The sequence below is a fragment of the Columba livia genome, chromosome Z, assembly GCF_036013475.1.
Source record: "Columba livia isolate bColLiv1 breed racing homer chromosome Z, bColLiv1.pat.W.v2, whole genome shotgun sequence".
In the NCBI taxonomy this organism is placed as follows: domain Eukaryota; kingdom Metazoa; phylum Chordata; class Aves; order Columbiformes; family Columbidae; genus Columba; species Columba livia.
This window is the reverse complement of record NC_088642.1, coordinates 38,308,809-38,327,467: the sequence shown is the minus strand read 5'-3', so window position 1 is coordinate 38,327,467 and position 18,659 is coordinate 38,308,809. Positions and strand designations below refer to the sequence as shown.

The 18,659-nt window shown below is 37.5% G+C and overlaps 1 protein-coding gene across 1 annotated transcript in view; it reads right to left on the bottom strand.

Moving 5' to 3' along the window:
- FBXL17 (F-box and leucine rich repeat protein 17) overlaps positions 1-18,659 on the bottom strand; it is a 295,611-nt gene that overhangs the window by 13,942 nt on the left and 263,010 nt on the right. Inside the window, exon 8 of the mRNA XM_065046666.1 lies at positions 3,441-3,583. Coding sequence (XP_064902738.1) covers positions 3,441-3,583 — 143 coding nt within the window. The remainder of the gene's footprint in view (positions 1-3,440; positions 3,584-18,659) is intronic.

Here is an 18,659-nt window from a genome sequence, read left to right as displayed (position 1 = left end):
TTTCAAAATAAATGGACACTCAGAATGGCAACATTTGCTTTTAATGAAACGCATGACTTGTTCAGTCCCAAGTACTGTCAGGTGCCAGTAGGGACCTACAGATACATATGTACACAAATACACATCTGCAACAGTTAATAACCTGTAGTTTGAGAAAGATCAGAAGGGAGAAGGGTCCTAGCTCCTTCTGAGAACATGTTGATGTTTGTATGCAGGCAACAGGATAATTTCATTGTCCAAAATATAGGTACTTAACAATATTTAGGGTCCACTTTCTGAATGCCTAAATAATTTTGGAGCTCTGGATCATAGTCTGTGAGAAGCCCATCTGATATAGAAGACTAATGGTATGTGTTTTACTGTACCTATGCCATACAAGGCAGGACCCTGTAGAGATCAAGCTAGCATTTCCTGAGCAGCTACTCGTGGAAATGGAAGCAATAAGTTATACCACCCCATCTGTATGACAGTATCTCATGATCATTGCTGAGTGCTAATTTTCCTAGACAAGATGCTGTACTTTGTCAGGTAAGCTGCTATCAGGACTTATGCCCACATATCCACACTGCCCTGCATCTTTCCAGCGGTACCAGTTTGTTCAGAGCTCTCTCCAGGCCTCAGACAACAGTGCTCTGTAATGCAGGGAAAACCTTATTTGCCTAAGTAAGTCATGGAAGTGCTAGGGGGAAAAAAAAAAAAAAGACGACATTTGCTCAGTAACCTTACCTCTAATATTTTTACATTGAAAAGGTTATTTAGATTTTGCATATCTAAGCACAAACATGCTTCCTAAACCAAAATTCTACTACGGACAGTTCTGAAAGACTTTCAGAGTTTAATAATCTTTGACATTTTCTGTATGTGATTTGTAAATAGTGATTGTGTTGCTATTCAGTAACACTAAAATGTTGAAAAATAATGTTAAAATTCTTATTAGAAAACTTCGAGTTTAAATATATGCCCTCAATATGATGATCTCACAGTAAAGCCAACATTTTTTATGAGACTCCTAGACAGAATGACATTTAAGGCAAAGACCATATTGTACCTTAGGTGTGCATGTTAGATGGTAGGAGACATGATAAAAAGAAAGGTCATGGCAACAGCAGTTTGAGGAGAAATGAATAATTTGATTATTTTCATGGTGTGGATCAATAATGCTCTGCATCTACTGAAACACACTGCCTGGAGGCACTCAGATAATCAATGGCATAAAACAGAGCCTGCCTTTACCCAGGCTTGCAGCCTCTCTGATCTTTCTTGGGAGGACCCTTGACGCCTCTAATTTATGTCAACTGAATATCAAAGAAATTCCAAAGAGCCTGGGTCATAAAGCATATTTTAGTGGTAACCATTTGAAGTCTACTTACTTATGTTCCTTATGTAACTGTGTTTAAATACTTAACCTCCAATTCCTAGGAATTCCTAGAAAGGCATATATGGTACCTGGTACTAGGATAACAGTCAGTACCTTATTAAAGACAGGCTGATTAGAAGTGGCAAATATTCTAACCCTCTCTTCAGTGCAAGCTGACAATAGACCAAAGACAGGAATTTCAGTCACCAGGGCATGTAAACAAACCCTTCTGCACCACCCAAGAATTCTCTTTAATGACATGCCGGGCACTGACATTTTTAATTTAATAGAGCAGCCATTGGAAAAAATCAGTTCTGCATGATATTGTGGAGAGACAGTTGAAGACGATTTTGTTCAGTAATTTCTCTGTTCATTTGCAGTGGAAAAAGGGAGCTGGCATCTTCTAGCTGTCAAAAGCTCTTAAGTCAAGGATATTTACTTCATTCTGTCCGAGGAGCTACTTTTCCCATCAAGGCTTTGCAAGCAAGAAAATAATTCCCAGTGGTAGTCCTACTAGTAGTGTTTGCTGTAACAGCATTTACCTATTTCTTAAGAAGTTTTAGCTACCATACTTTGAACACACATTTGCATGCGTACACACAATCTCCCCTAGCTCCATTTTTCTTTTTTCCTTTTAGCAGTTGACTTAATTTCATAACACAAAAGATGGTGTATAATCCTTTGTGAAGAACTAGGAAAGCATTAATCAGCAATTAGAGGAATACAGACCGTAGTACATATAGTTTAACTGATGAGGTAGTAAAATGTGTTTTCATCACTGAAATAATTAATTTTCTACACAGCTGAAGACAGCATAAAATTATTTCACATATTAGAGCCTTGTTGATGGTTCAACATTAGCTAAATCCGCAAAATAAATATATGTTTAAAATTGATCAGGTGATTCAAGGTCAGATCTAATTCCCAAGTTCAAATAACCTCTTTGAACATTCTCTAAGTACATAATCTTACCACAATCCATCAAAGAGAGCCACACACTTTTTGTCTATTGGCTCTTGCAAAACACTAATGTTTAGCAGATTAAGTGGAGTCAGTTTTAATAGACAGAGCAATTCTTCCAAAGTGCTCTCGAACTCGAAACTGTCTAAGGCTGGGTTTGCAAAACGCTATTTCTAACTTTACAACAGACCTGGAAATTATTGTTCTTTGCCAGTTGAAACACTGGGTTTTGCAACTGTCTTCTATAAAGCACTGCAAGGGATGTAAGGTAATGGTTTTGAGTCTCAAGTATCTCAAACTAAAAACCTATGTTTCCACAGGCTGTATCCAATCAAAAATTAACAAGCCTGAGAGATAAGCTTATGATGGGCAGCACAAGCTGGACATTTTGTTCATGATGGCTGGAAAAGAAACAATCCCTGCAGGTATATTTGAAGTCTTGAGATCAGAGACTCTGAAGCTCCAATAACTTTTAGCTATTTCTGCTGCGTTTCCAGGCCTCCTGATCTCTCTTCTCTCAACAGAGACATGATTCCTGAAGCCTATATACAGGTTGTGGTGGAGCTGGACTGCCTTGTCATCTCTTCTTCTAAAGATAAAGTGTTAAAACTTAGAGGTATTCTTAACATATTCCAAGGAGGAACGCTATATTATAAGAAACCCAGTATTTTTTTCTTTTGTTAACACTATGATTTTATCCAAATCCTTGCCCTTGTGTTTTCAAAACCACTATATATGAGCAAGAACAGAGACACTGAAAGTAACACTGAAGTAACACATGACATACAAAACAGTTTTAGCCAGAAATATTCAAAACCCTCAGAGGGCAGATTTCACATAAAACTTTTGTGAGCATCTCAGGCTGTGGGTATAGCTTGCAGGTGTATTTGAAAATACATGTCAGCAAAAATGTATAGTGCTCTTGCTAGTTCTCTAGATACTTTTTTAGCTAAATGTGTGAACGCAGTACACTGAAAGAGTAGCACAGTAGTAAATACCATATCTGTTTGTATGGAAAAACATAAATAAATCTTCCTATTTCTCTCCCTCACACAGACGCATATGAACACTCACTCTCACATATGCTCAGAAGGAGGCACCAGTTCATGCAAATGCACCTTACCTGATCACATCTCATCAACCCTAAGTATCTGAGAGACTTGCTGCTTTGTGCAATTTGGGTGGCTCCATGGTCTGTGATTTCTTTGCACCATCCAACATCCACTGTCTCTATTGTCACGCTGTATTGTCCAATGGCTATCAGAGCTGTAAAAACAGATATTAAAGATACAAATTATATAGCTCATGGAGTTGGTAAGCTCAGCTCCATGTATACACTAAATGACACTGAAATGAAATTTTCAGAAGCAGTTGTCACGTATCTTGTAAAAGATCTTGTATTTCAGCATTTTTAACTATGAAATAGCTGTCTCTTCAAATAAGATGTACACATGCAAACACAAATGCATAGATAAACAGACCTTCCTATGTCTTCAGTATGTCTTACTTTCATGTTTTCTTCACAAACACTCTTCCAATTAAAATAAAAAGGCCAGGAGGAATTAAAATAAAAACTTGAGCCTTTATAAAAGGAAAGAGGAAGTTCTGAAAGGACTGAAATCACAGGCAGGAGAAACCACAAGGCATCTGAGCAGATTGGGAAGGCTTTGTCATGACATGCCTAGTTTGGAATGACAGAAAGGACAGAAATCACTAGCACCCTGGTCACCAGGGACTAGAACACTTTTCAGAAAATACAGGCTTAGAAACCCTTAAGTCAAATTGGGATATATTAACAGAAATGAGCAACAACCTTCAGCAGCTAAAATCTCAGCTCAAGAAAAAAGTCTAAAGTTTCTAGTGTTGAAGTCAGCCAAGAGGTAGGATCTTTACAGTTTTTAACTCCAGTTAAAATGCAGTTGCTGAAAAGGAATATTAATTAGTAACTTAGTCCAAATAATGCAAAGATCTTTAAAGGGATGATTCTTCAGCAGCTGTGGGACACTGTGTAGCTGTTCATGCTACACAATGCACTGACAAAAAAACCCCAACAACAACAAAATCACAGCAAAAACGGAGTTATGAAGTGCTGGTATCTCTTGATATGCCAGATGTCAATCTTAGCTAATCAGGGTATAACTGAGATCTAGAAGCAAAGACAAAGAACCCACCTGACCTTGTAGTGGTTCTTCAAAGACCTGTACTGATGGCAGACAACAATTTGATAATTTATAAATCACAGAATCACAGAATGGTTGGGGTTGGAAGGGATCTCTGGAGATCATCCAGCCCAACCCACCTGCTAAAGCAGGTTCACCCACAGCAGATCACACAGGAATGTGTCCAGGCAGGTTTTGAATGTCTCCAGAGAAGAAGCCTTCACAGCCTCTCTGGGCAGCCTGTTCCAGTGCTCTGGCACCCTCAGAGTAAAGATGTTTCTCCTCCTATTCAGATGGAATATTTAGGTGGACTTGATTTGCAAACAAAATCAGCCAAAAGAGGTTCAAGTACATTCTCAGACGCTGTGGAATTTGCAGTAGTACACCATTTTATTCTTGCAGCAGTTCACCAAATGGCAATGATAACAGAATTTTGTAACTGACATAATGAATTTATGACACAATCATCTATGTAGTTTCATGATGGTTTCACTGCTTTTTCTAGGACAATACCAACTTCCTGTTATCTTCCTGTTCATCCCTAGAAAATAAGTCCTAATTTTGCAAATATGCAAATATATATAACAGAACACAGTACTTTTTACAGAGCCCTTCCAAAATTATAGCATCAAAAACTTTCTGTATATATTTTGCAATAACAAGAGCTGTAGCAATCACAGATTATTGTAACTCCACACAAAATGTTACAGACTTGAAGTAGTGCAGGAATACTGAAAGCCTGCCGCTAGATTAGAATATTGTCAGCTAAACAAAATTTCTAATAGTGTTTAGATTTGAAAAATTTTGCTAGTTTCTGTAAAGTTACAATCATATTCTGTCTTTCTCAATGCTTAATGTAAAACTAATAAAGGGAAGAAAATCAGCAGAGAATACGTTTTAGGAGTGACATAAAATATCACCAGACCACACCAGTGTACAATTCTCCTAGTAAAGGCATTAAAATACACAGATTAGAGGGAATGTAGGGGACAATGCTGTTGAAAGACTAGAAAACAGTGTTACACTGTGTGTTGAATGCCCAAGACCAAAATACAACCTGAGCATCATCAGTCCAAGAAGCTGCCCTGAACATGGCAAAAAGATGACTAATGCATGAAATTTCGTTCATATGCACATACTAAACAAATTCAAGAATAAAAGATTCTCTGTCTTATTCGGATACACTGTTTTGTAACAGAATATTCACAGAAAACCATTTTATAACAAAACATAATTTAAAACGTGTTAATTCATCATCTGATATATTATTCTTTGTATTTTCACTTTTTGGCTGGTAAAGCATTACATTTCTGCAGTAGGACCTTAACTGAATCTCAGTTAAGTCTTATGGATTTTTTACCTTTAAAAATAACGAAAAAAGGACTTAATAATTATTGAAATAATTACAAAATAATTATCAAATAACAGATCATTAAGGCTTTTTGCAAAACTGGCCTTCACTGCTTGTTTCTGAACATCTATATGTTAACCAGCCCGCTGTTATGAGTGTGACTTCTCTGAGGTATTACAAGAATGATGAAGATCATCCCCAAGATTTGGAAAGCATAAGTAAGTTTCCACACATCAAAGTCTATATGTATGGTTTTTAGACTACATTGTCATTTCTATATTCTATTGACTATCAGGAAAGTGAGAACACAACCGTAACAATAAATACTATGAGACAACCACCACGTTTTTTTGGTACAAGTAACAATACTTATAAAACCAATACAAAGTGGAATAAAACCATCTCAGGATGTTACACATCAATATTATACATTAAAAATAGAGTGGAAACAAACAAAAAATCCAACTGTGACATTTCAGGAGCAGGGCTTTCTAAATGAATGCCTTTTGCAGCTAAAACATTCCAGATGGATTTTCAGGCAACTGTTAATCTGTTGTCTTCACCTGTGTTCCACATTTGTGTATATGCAAATAATTCAATTGAATTTTATGCTTTAATCAACCTGTGTGCCTAATCTGTTCATCAGATATGTCTTAGGCTAACTATGGCTGGGGTATACTTTAGATTAGTGACTGCTGAATGGATAGTATTTTTGTCTGGCTAGCCTTTCTGTTGCAGCATTCCTCATCATCATCTCAACCCTAACTGTTCCTACAGAGTCCCCAAATGTCATATGCAAATATTGGATTTTCTGTTCACCTGTATGAATTAGCTGAGTATTCTTTAATACACAGAAACTATTGAAAGCAATATTCTAATTTAATTACAATTGACACTAGAAATCAATTACTGCATTACAGATAGCTGAAGACTTAAAATATTCTGTCATAAGCTAGTAGAAAATAACATCTTCATTTTGCACTTTACAACTCTTTGTCCTCAGTTTAGCAGAAGTCTTTCTGAAAAGTGCAAATATTTTGACAAGAGTGTGCAATGTTACACTGTAGGCAGATGTTGCAACAGTTCATCTATGAAACACATAGTCTCTATCAAACACATCAGTCTCTATCAGCACTCAACAGTGGGAAATAAACAAAGGCCATGAGAACATGTGAAAATCTAACAATACTTTTCCAGAACACTTCCCTCACATGAAAAAAATTGTGTGTAGGGACCTTCTGAATCAGGGTTGATGCCGCTGTACTTCTGTAAATTTACCTGATCAGTCTAGTAATCTACAAACTCTTTTACGTTCCACAACATCCCGTGGCAACGAGTCCCTCAGTTTAGCTACCTTTTGTTTTGAAAACCACCTGCCCCTTGTTTGTTTTGAACATGCCTTAAAACTTGATCCAGGAATTCCCCTTTTATATCTGCTTGGTTGCTCTGCAAATGCTTTCTGTAAATCCCAAGATGGTATCAACCAGATCTTCCCTATTCCTTGCTGACTTCTCCAAAGTACTGTCTGATAAAACTATGAAGCACAACCTCTCTCAAAAAAAGCTGTCTCAATGCTTCCTTAATGTATCATATTTATTAATGTGTTCACTAATCGTATTGTGTATTATTACTGATTTACCTTATACAGATTACAGGATTATCAGTTAATATTTTTCTGATCTTCCCTGAAACTTTTTTTAAATACCTCTGCCAAGCAGTCCGAGCAGGTTTAAGTGAAGTACAGTTAGGAGCTTGGCTATTTCATCCTTGAGTTGTTTTAGAAGTCTTGCGTACACACCGTTCTTTTGCTTGTATGAGTAGAATACTTTAAGCCACAAGTTTCAGCTAAGAAAATGTTTGCATTACTCAGCAGTTATTGTTCCTCTATGCATTTGCCCACAATAATCGGAATATACTGCTATTCTCAGAAAGCTTGAGAGTAATTTAACAAGGAAATATACACTAAAAGCCTTACAAAGCAAGTTTGGATTCTGTGACTTAGAAACTAGTAGCACAAACAGCAGTAAAGAAGAGTCAAAGGTATGTTTCAATACCAATGACAACCAGGCTTAAAAACATACTGAATGACCAAACAGAACAACATGATACATTTAAAGTAGGTGGGTACACAAAAATCCACCAAGTAGTTTAAACATGTTGGCTTTGACATACGAACCTCTCTGTATGTGAATATTTAACAATGAATCAAATTCTTTTCTCCCCCATTTATTTTGACAAAAGCAAGATTTTGTGTTTATTTTTATAGCACTAGGTGGGTGGAATGTACATCAACTGATGTACAGCTCCTACGTAGTAGAAGATAAAGTGTAAAGTCTCTAACTGGAATCGGAAAATTGCCCTCACAGCCTTGAGCCACATTAAGCAAAAATATTTTCCAGTTGTAATACTTTGTTGTAACTGAGGAAGTGAAAGGACATAGGCAGGACCAGGTTTGTAGGCAGAGGTAGCATCTTTTACATGACCAGCTGGAATAGTTGGAAGAATAAGACAAATTTTGTCCTTAGTGCACAGCCATTAAAAGCAAACAGTAATTTAACCTAATTTTATAATGATTAAGTTAAACTGTCATAGCTAATTGCATAATGAGAAACCCACATGCTTGTGTACTTCCCTGAAGTGTCTATACACCGACATGTGTAGCATGGGGAATAAACAGGAAGAATTATAGGTCCACATGCATTCACAAGGCCATAGTCTCATTGCTATTACAGAGATGTGGTGGGACAGCTCACATGATTGGAATGTTGCCATGGCAGGCTATGTACTGTTTAGGAAAGACAGGCCAGCAAGGGAAGGTAGAGGAGTTGCACTTTATGTGAGAGAGCAACTCCAATGTCTAGGACTCTGCCTAGGGAAGGATGATGAACGAGTTGAGTTCTTATGGGTAGAAATAAAAGGACAAGCTAACAAGGGGGATGCTGTTGTGGATCTTTACTACAGGCCAGCTGATCAGGAGGAGGAAATTGATGAGCCTTTCTATAGACAGCTAGAAGTAGCCTCACGATCACATATCCTGGTTCTCACGGGAGACTTCAAACACCTTGACATCTGCTGTGTGGGCAACACAGCTAAGCACGCGCTGTTCAGGAAGTTCCTACAGGTCATTGATGACAACTTTTTGACACAGATGGTGGAGAAGCCATCAAGGAGAGACATACTGCTGAACATTGTCTTGACAAACCAAGAAGAACTGGCTGGAGATGTCATGGTTGGGGGCTCCCTCGGCTGCAGTGACCATGAGATGGTGGAGTTCAGGATCCTGTGTGGAGGAAGCAGGACAATAAGTAGGACTAAGACCACGGACTTCAGCAGGGTGATCTTCGACCTCTTCAAGGTCCTGCTTGGAAGAATCACATGGGACAGGGCTCTAGAAGGTAGGGGGGTCCAAGAGAGCTGGCTAATATTCAAACTTCACTTCCTCCAAGCTCAAGACTGATGCATCCCTATGAGGAAGAAATCAAGTGAAGGGAGTAAGAGGCCAGCATGGATGAGTAAGGAGCTTCTGTCAAAACTCAGGGGGAAGAAGGATGTTTATGTGATGTGGAAAAAAGGACAGACCACCTGGAAGGAATACAAGGAGGATGTTAGACCACATAGAGATGCAACAAGGAAGGCCAAGCTCCACTTGGAAGCAAATCTGGCCAGGGATGTCAAGGACAAGAAGGGCTTCTTCAAGCACATCAGCAGCAAAAGGAAGGTTAGGGAAAATGCAGGTCTGCTACTGAATGAGGAGGGTGCCCTGATGACGGATGATACAGAGAAGGCAGAGTTACTGAATGCCTTCTTCGTGGTGAGATGGATCATAAACTGGTTGGATGGCAGACCTCAGAGGGTTCTGATCAATGGTGCAAAGTCTATTTGGAGGCCTGTAGTTAGTGGCATTTCCCAGAGGTCAGTCCTGTTCAACCTGTTCATCAATGACCTGGATGAAGAGACTGAGTGCACCCTCAGCAAGTTTTCTGACAACATCAAACTGGGAGGACGGGCTAACACACCAGAAGGCTGTGCTGCCATTCAGTGAGACCTGGACAGGCTGGAGGACTAGGCAGATAAGAACCTGATGAAGTTCAACAAGGGCAAGTGTAGGGTCCTGCACGTGAGGAGGAATTACCCCAGGCACCAGTACAGGCTAGGGGTGAACATGCTGGAAAGCAGCTCTGCGGAGAAGAACTTGAGAGTTATTGACAACAGGCTGACCAATGTGGCCCTGTGGCCAAAAGGCCAACAGTATCTTGGGATGCAGTATGAAGAGCGTGACCAGCAGGTCAAGGGAGGTTCTCCTCCCCCTCTACTCTGCCCTGGTGAGGCCGCATCTGGAGAACTGTGTCCAGTTCTGGACTCCCCAGTTTAAGAAGGACAAGGAATTACTGGAGGAAGTCCAGTGGCGGGCTATGAAGATTATTAGTGGCCTAGAGCACCTTTCTTACAAAGAGAGACTGAGAGAGCTGGGTCTGTTCAGCCTGGAGAAGAAAAGGCTGAGAGAGGATCTCATCAATGTTTATAAATATCTCAAGGATGGATGTCAAGAGGATGGCACCACATATCCTTCAGTGGTGCCGAACGACAGGATGAGGGGCAACGGGCACAGACTGAAGCACCAGAAGTTCTATCTGAATATGAGGAGACACTTCTTTGCGAGAGCACTGGAACAGGCTGCCCAGAGAGGTTGTGGAGTCTCCTTCTCTGGAGACATTCAAGACCCGCCTGGACACATTCCTGTGTGATCTGCTGTGGTTGAACCTGCTTTAGCAGGTGGGTTGGACTAGATGATCTCCAGAGGTCCCTTCCAACCCAAACCATTCTGTGATTCTGTGATATATGCCTATACCACAGGCAGAAAAGACCGCTTTAGTCAGAGAGGAAGGTCTCCATTGAACTGCCCGTAAACTGTGAAACCAGTGGTTGCAATTGGAATGTTTCTGTGGTTAATCACTTTTGGACCTGATCTAACCAGGCACTGAGCTCTCACATCTAACCAAATCAGAGCGGATGAGACTGCTCTGTTTGTTTTCCAGGACTGTTTTGGGGCAACTATAGTTTGCAGCGTATCATCTTGAGTTTTTTTCCTTGATTTTTTATAAATACCAAAAAAAAAAAAAAAAAAAAAAATCAGAAACAGATATTACACTAGTATGTTTAAAAAAAATCCGTAATCTAACATTTATAATTTAGTCATGACCATTCCCAAGTGTAAGGTCACTACAACAGAAAAAAATACATACATATCCTTGGTACGAACAACATCCAATATTTGGCCCACTCTTAATTTAATTTAAATGTATTTTTAAATCTGGAAACAAATACTCCAGATTTTGCATAATTTTACCAAATGGAATTGTTTGGGAATCTCCTGTATTAAGCAGAATTACATCCAGTTACACATATTCTTACTGACATGCACCTACTACAAAATGGAGTACTTAATTAATCAATACATTCTAGTTCAATTTAATGGAAAATCTGTGAGGTTTAACTGTGTTGCTGTTTTTCTCCTATCATCAGCTAACATACTGTATGTAAAAGACACTGCCTTTGGTCAGCATTCAGTAGGGACTGGATAGAAATGTTTTTAAAAATTGATTATGATTGACATCACTCTGATACTAAGGCATTACACATACATATGCATTAATGCAAAAAACATTTTAGCATTTGTTTATTAAGTTATTTTTATCATTAATCTCAAAACCATTTAAATGTGCAAGAATTAGAATTTAAAATTTCCAACCTCTCTGAGGTTTTACACAGAGTAGAATCAATCAGTCAAGAAAGTATTACCAAGTAACAGTCTTCTTATGGAACTTCCCATTTTATTTATTTACCCTCCCTAGACAAAAGCTATTAAGGTGGCCTTGATAGCCACCTACTAGCTTCTGAATAGCCTAATGTACAAAAAAACAGGCAGAAGTTTATGAAATTTAAGACTGCAACAAGCAGATATAATAAAAAGAAAATGAGCAAAGAAAACCAGGTATTTAGATGTTAAAAATGGTGTAACAGCAGCACATCTTAGTGAACTGTGAAATAATCTCCTTCTGTTGGCGGAGTTACAGAGTTACTCTCATCTGCTTGAGTTATTTAAAATATGTGTGAACAAAGTTCTGGAGAGGCTATAAAGAAAATGTTGCACAAGACAGACTGAACAAGCCAATTTAAATGGTCTTTTCTATTATTTCTTTTATATTATTCTATTGAATTACAAAAAAAAGAGAAATACGTAAATGATGCTGATAAATGACAAACATTTGAATGCATTGAAGCTTTACCAGTCACCAGAATTAGTTTGATATTCCATTTCCAGTAATTTGTGGAAAAGCATTTATAAATTAGCCCGTCATTAGACACAAACACTTGCCAACTGTAAACTACAGCTGACTATATAGAAAATATACTGCCAAATAATTTTAACATATTACATTTACCAATCAAAACATTAACTTATATGTGTTAACAATATCCTATACAGTATGCAACAGATTAAGTATTGAATATTTAGTCAACATAAATATTGCTTATACATAGAAAATGTTCTTCTTTACCAGTACATACACATAAAAAATTATTTTCGCAAAATTTTCAGTGACTTCACTTTTTCTCCCTGAATTAAGGCAACAGAATTTTATTATTCAAAGCAAATATTGATGCCCATGTGACCCTAATAGATAGGATTTATGTTTACTCCCTGCACTGACGAGGCTGATGGTTATCTGCCATGCAAATTACATGAGGTCTTGCAGTTTATCTGTTCTGTACAGAGGCTGACTACATGCCCAACCCCATTTCCATGTGTCAAAAGATGTTTTGCTGCGGTAACTACAGTGGTTGAACAAACCACTGCTTCAGTTCTAGGCTCTGTTGCTCACACAGTGGAGGAATCATAGCTCACAATTCATATTGCTTCTGCCTTAAATGAAAAACAATTGTATAAAACTCACTGCATGATAACTTTTTAAACAATTAATCTACTCCTGTTTTAAATTCATAAGGGTATTTTAATGACTGAGTACTTTGTCATCATATACTGATATCAATTATGTATCAAGCATTGCAGATCATCTGCTACCAAATAAAAGCTACCATGGGTATACCACTTGCAGTTTTTGCTGGTTATCCAGTCAAAAGTCTAATTCAGCTCAGGCTTTTGCATGTTCAGCTGACAGGCAGTATGACATGCATCTTTTTCTTTTATAATCATGACTTCATATAACAGATACATTTCAGTGCCACCGTGAAATAGAAAAGCAAGAGAGACAGGATTTGTACAAGAACTGGCTTTCCATCAGGGAACTCAGCCAATCCCATTTATAATCAAATACTTAAATACATTCCTGGTTTTAACTGTATGAGCAGTTCCCTTGAAATAAAAGTAAATGCGTAAGTAGATGAGGTAACCATGAACTTCACTGTTCTCATAATCAAATGTCAACCTTAATTCTGTAACTACTCTCCCTTACAGTGCATACATCTACGTAGTCAGTAAACAGGAAAGCAATGAAGTTCTTTCCCCCATGGTTTGGCAGTGAGGCTAAAGGGAGATTTTTTAAAAAAACATATTTTATACTAGTGGTATTTTCATATTTATGTCAAGTTCTCACAGAAGACAGCAACTAGAGAGATATGTAAATAGGTAAAGACCTAAACTTTTGTAAACCCTGAAGAAGGTTAGAAAAAAATTTGCCCAGCCTGAAATTTTTCCTGATAGAAGGCTGTACCATCTCTCTGGATGGCAAGCCTGCATTTTAACATATTTGATTTCCATTTTTTTTCCATCGTCTTCACCTGCCTCAGGCTGCTTGAAGTCTCCTGTGATAATTTTATTGTTATACCTTTGTGCATATGTGGCTACGGGCAACATTTCTTGAGAATGAAGCATGGGACTGCAATAAAATGCAGAAAGATATAGGGGCATGACCACACTGGGAAACCAATCTAATAAGATGCCTCAAGGAAATGAAAAAGAGACAGACTGTATCCCTTGAGCAAACCTGTTTTCTCCAGGAGTTTAGGAAATCTAGTTAAATCCATTCTATCTGGATGAATATTTTGACCTTTATTTGGAAGCATGGTGGCAAACCACTCAACTAGTGATACTACCACAACTTTGACTAAAAATCTGTTTGAAAGATATAACACATACATTTTAAAACAATGTATTTCTGGTTTCCCTTTTGAAAATAAAATCTCATTATTTAAAGTACTGGTTACCTCAGGAAGCCTAAAAAAAACCCCTGGAGGCAAGAACTGTAAAGACTTAATGCCTGTAAGATGAATTATGGCAGCTTTTTTGTGTAAAAAGTATTTTATTTTTTGATATAAAATAAATTTAATATAGGCAAATATTTTATTTTTTCTGTAGAAGACATGAAAGTGGCTGGTATATGGTTAGCTAGCAATGTTCTCGTTGTGGTTTATGGTTATTATGTTGGTACAGTATACACTGCTGTACTCAATGCCAACTTTATTAGCTGGTACGTAGAAAAAAGGTAACTGTTAAATCAATGTTTGTCCTACAGTTCAAACCTGTAGAAATACATGCTATTAGAGGGCTAGGATTTCCCAGGTAGAAATAACCTTGGTGCTTGCTTTACTTTTTCGTCTTGCATATTTGGCCAGAATAAAACCATACAGAAAATAGTACATTTGTACAAAGGTTATTAAAAAAATTACGTGTTGTCCTACAATATAACAAAAACTTCACCATAAACTAGAAATGAAATTGAAAAAGCAGAAAAGTGTGATCTTTCAGAATAATCTTTAACATAACAAGCTGTTTCTGCAGTAGTCCTCACTAAGAACAAGGCTAAACTCTGGACAAAATAATACAAAAGTGTTGTATTTTATACAGGACTCTGAGGAAGAAATTTCAACACAGACAACAGTGAATTAACTCTTAATATATCTGTATTCTTAATAAAATCTATCAGTGCAGAAGAAAGACTCTGTGACATTTCAGCCACTTCAACATCTTTTACTCAATGCATATCAACAGCAAAACACAAACCAAACCAAAGAAAATCCCAAAATCTTCAGTATGAGGATGCAAGAAGATACTGGTACTGGAAAATGAAAGGCATGCAGCATGTTTAGTTCTGCCTGACTGTAAACCTCTCATAAAAATATTTAAAAATACCCATTTCAGAGATGGATTGCAAAAGTGGTAGTAGCTGCTGGTTTTAATCCCATGGTTTTAAGACAAAATAGCCTCTGTAGACCAAGCTGTTAAAAGCAGATTTGCTCTATTTTCACTTGCCCAAGGAAAACATCACTTGTTTTCTTTGCACTATTTTGCAAAGGAGTAATTTCATTCAGAACCACAGACACAGTCTGATTGCAAATGGAAGACAGTAAGCCTGACTTTTGATCTGCAAGAAAATCATGGAGCCAGTTTTCCTGGAAGCTACACCTGAAGGACACAAAGATGACAGGAGACAGCCAGCACAGACCTACCATGTACAAAGCAAGCCTGGTCAACCTGATTGCCCTTCTGTAATTGAGAGAACTCACTCTGTGGACAAGGGACAGGCTAATTTTTATTTTATTATTTTATTTTATTTTATTTTATTTTATTTTATTTTATTTTATTTATTTTTTAAATTAGGAGAATACTGTGAAGTGCTATAGACTCTCAAAGATGACTGCTTCTTTTTCAGGTCCACAGATGGACACATTGTTGTGTCCAAAAATCACCTTAAAGCCTTAAAACAGGAACAAGAGATAGACAAGAAAATTTAAGTACAACCTTTTCAAAACGGACAATGGGGTTTGAGCTTATTTAAACAACATGTACCTATCCTATGAAAACTCTTAGTCCAAGATACTATTGCATCCAGAGACTTAGTAGCATTCAGAGGTGATAGTCGCTAGTGATCACAGAGAAAACTCAAATCTAGACAGCATTAAAAATAAAGCCTGTAACTCTGAATGATGTGAGGTATATGCAACACATTAATCTAGAGAGGTAGGAAAGAAATAATCTTTTTTTGAAATCTGCATTGTTGGAGAACTGGTGCATGCACTGCTTATGAAACTCTGAATGTTTTCAAAAAGCCGAATCTTGGAGCATTTCAGGGGCTACAGTGACAGAATGCAGAATGTCACATACAGACAAGGCATAAAGTTCACTTAATGTTTTGCTGGAACAGCTTGAGACAATAAACTAGCAGAAGCTAGAAAACTCACTTTATATCACTTCTTAAATATGTATTTATCAATATACAATTACAACCTATTACATAATAATAGGTATATAATTGTACACATATAACATACATATATATAATCAATATGAAAATCACTTATTAACCATATCTTATTATTCCATACTTCTTGTGAATGAGCTGGGTTTGGCAAGTCCAAATTTCATAGATGAAATAAAACTCAGGATGTTGAGATGCTGATCGTCAAAAAAGCAAAACTTTAGTTACTTCTTAGTCACATGGGACTGCAAGAGAGGGGGTAGAAACAGAAGAAGATGTTTTCACAGTGAAAGAATTTAACTGTTTAGCCTGTTCCGTTGTGGAATCAGCCAAGATAAGACAGCGCTTCTTTGGAGAATGACAGAAGTAATCCCAAATGATGTGGGAACATAGCCTTTTGCAAATTTAGCTTTGTCTTTCTTTGCTAAGGACTCTAGCTACTGTATTCCTCTGATTAACAAACACTGACTTTGAAAAGGCTGCTTGATGATCTGCAAATACTTGCTGAGACAAAGCATGACATCTATAACAGAGGTCTAGACTCATTATGCCACAGAGAGAAAATGTTGAAAACAGAGGTGTTAAAATGAAGAACAATGGAATTGTGCAATCTGCTATTTCAAAAATGAGGACTCACAAAATTATCAATTTGAAAGACTACACATCAAAAAGATTAGAAGACTGGAGGATGGAAAACATCTAATAAATGTATGACATGTAACTTCTGTGTCATGCACTAAAGAATTTCACACTGTTTGATGGTTAGAAGAGAACAAAGACTACGTAAACCAGGGTTCAGTATAACAACTCTTGGGTTTCTATAAACTTAGCAGCAAACAGAACACAACAGATAAATTTTTAGTACATAAAATTTAATCAAGTGGAGCCAAAGGAGCAAAATAAATACTAGATGATAAAAACTGCTTACAGAAATAAAATTTTAGATATACAATCTAAAAATCGAAGAAAATGGATTTTAAAAGTTTTGGCTTTCATTGTACAACTCCCAATGTGTAACCATCCAGCACTCAGCAAAAGGGCAGATATCTATCTGACTGTTCACCAAAACACAGAAAAAGTAACAGGCAGTAAAACCAAGTGTATCATAGAGCACGAGTTGTTACACTAGACTGTTTATACACTTCAACAAAAGTAGGTGGGCAGTACTTTTTAACACCCAGAAACACACTCAATGCTCTTTTGAGATACTGATACAGTATTTACAGTCCTCTACTTTAGGAGTACGGGTTATTTTTCATGAAGAATTGCATATTTATTTTTCTAACTCAGCCAATTCACATTCACTCTCCTTACTACTTGTACAGCCCACATATATACATGAATATACTATAAGAGAAAAAATTAACATCTTTATTAAAACTCTTTACAGCCTTGGAATATCATTCCCTGACACATTATGTTTCCTCTAACACTAATTTTGGGTTTATTTTTTTTAACTTTTTCCTAAAAAAGACCCCCAAACTTTGGCATCAAGCATATTTTGCTTGCCCCATGCACATCTGTAATAACTTGGCTGTGCAGTAAGCTGCTAAAAATGTGACTGAACAAGCCACTTCAATGCCAAGCCTCAATATATCCCATAAACCATCGCACATCCTGATTATCAAATTTTTCAGTAAAAGCTGTGTGTTTACTTGTGGCCCAATGGCTATTTCCCACAGTCTTGAGGATGACAGTAGGAAAGCTGCTATTTGAAAAAGAGGAGATTCAAGAAGTCCACAAAGAGAAAGAATAAATTGTTCATCTTCAGATGGTGCTAAGAAAGTCAGAATTAACCTAAAACATATTGAAGAAATGAAGATATGCTTAATCTTATATTAGAAAAGCAATCTGAAGAAATAGCAGCAATAGCAGACACTACCTAGTGATGTGACTGAGATACTATTATGACATTTTTACAGCATTAAAAAAGGAAGTCTGAAATACAGCATTCAGACAAAATAATTCAGGTGCACCATCACTGGTGCTTCAACTGTTTCTTACTTTTCAGATAATTTAATTTCAGTTTTAATTTCTGCTTTATTTAGCTGGAGAAAAGCAATTCTGTACACCAGTTTTGCCTTCTTTCAGCCACAACAAATTTTTACCTATGGCAACCCAATCTAGTGGGAAGTGTCCCTGCTCACGGTAGAGGGGCTGGAACTAGATAATCTCTACTGTCCCTTCCAACCCAAATCATTCTACGACCTAACATTAACATGGGTACTATATATAGAAAGTTTCTCTAAAGACCAAGAGCTGATGAGGCCACACATCAAAACCTGTGTTCAGTTTTGGGCGCCTCACTACAGGAAAGACATTGAGGTGCTAGAGAGGGTGCAAAGGAGGACAACAAAGCTGGTGAGGGGTCTGGAGCACAATTCTGATGAGGAGCAGCTGAGGGAGCTGGGGCTGTTTAGCCTTAAGAAAGGAGGCTGAGGGGAGAACCTTATCGCTGTCTACAACTATGTCTACATGAAAGTAGGTTGTAGCATGGAGGGTGTTGGTCTCTTCTCCCAAGTAACAAGTGACAGGACAAGAGGAAATGGCCTCAAGTTGCACCAGGGAAGGTTTAAATTGGATACTAGGAAAAGTTTCTTCACAGAAAGGGTTGT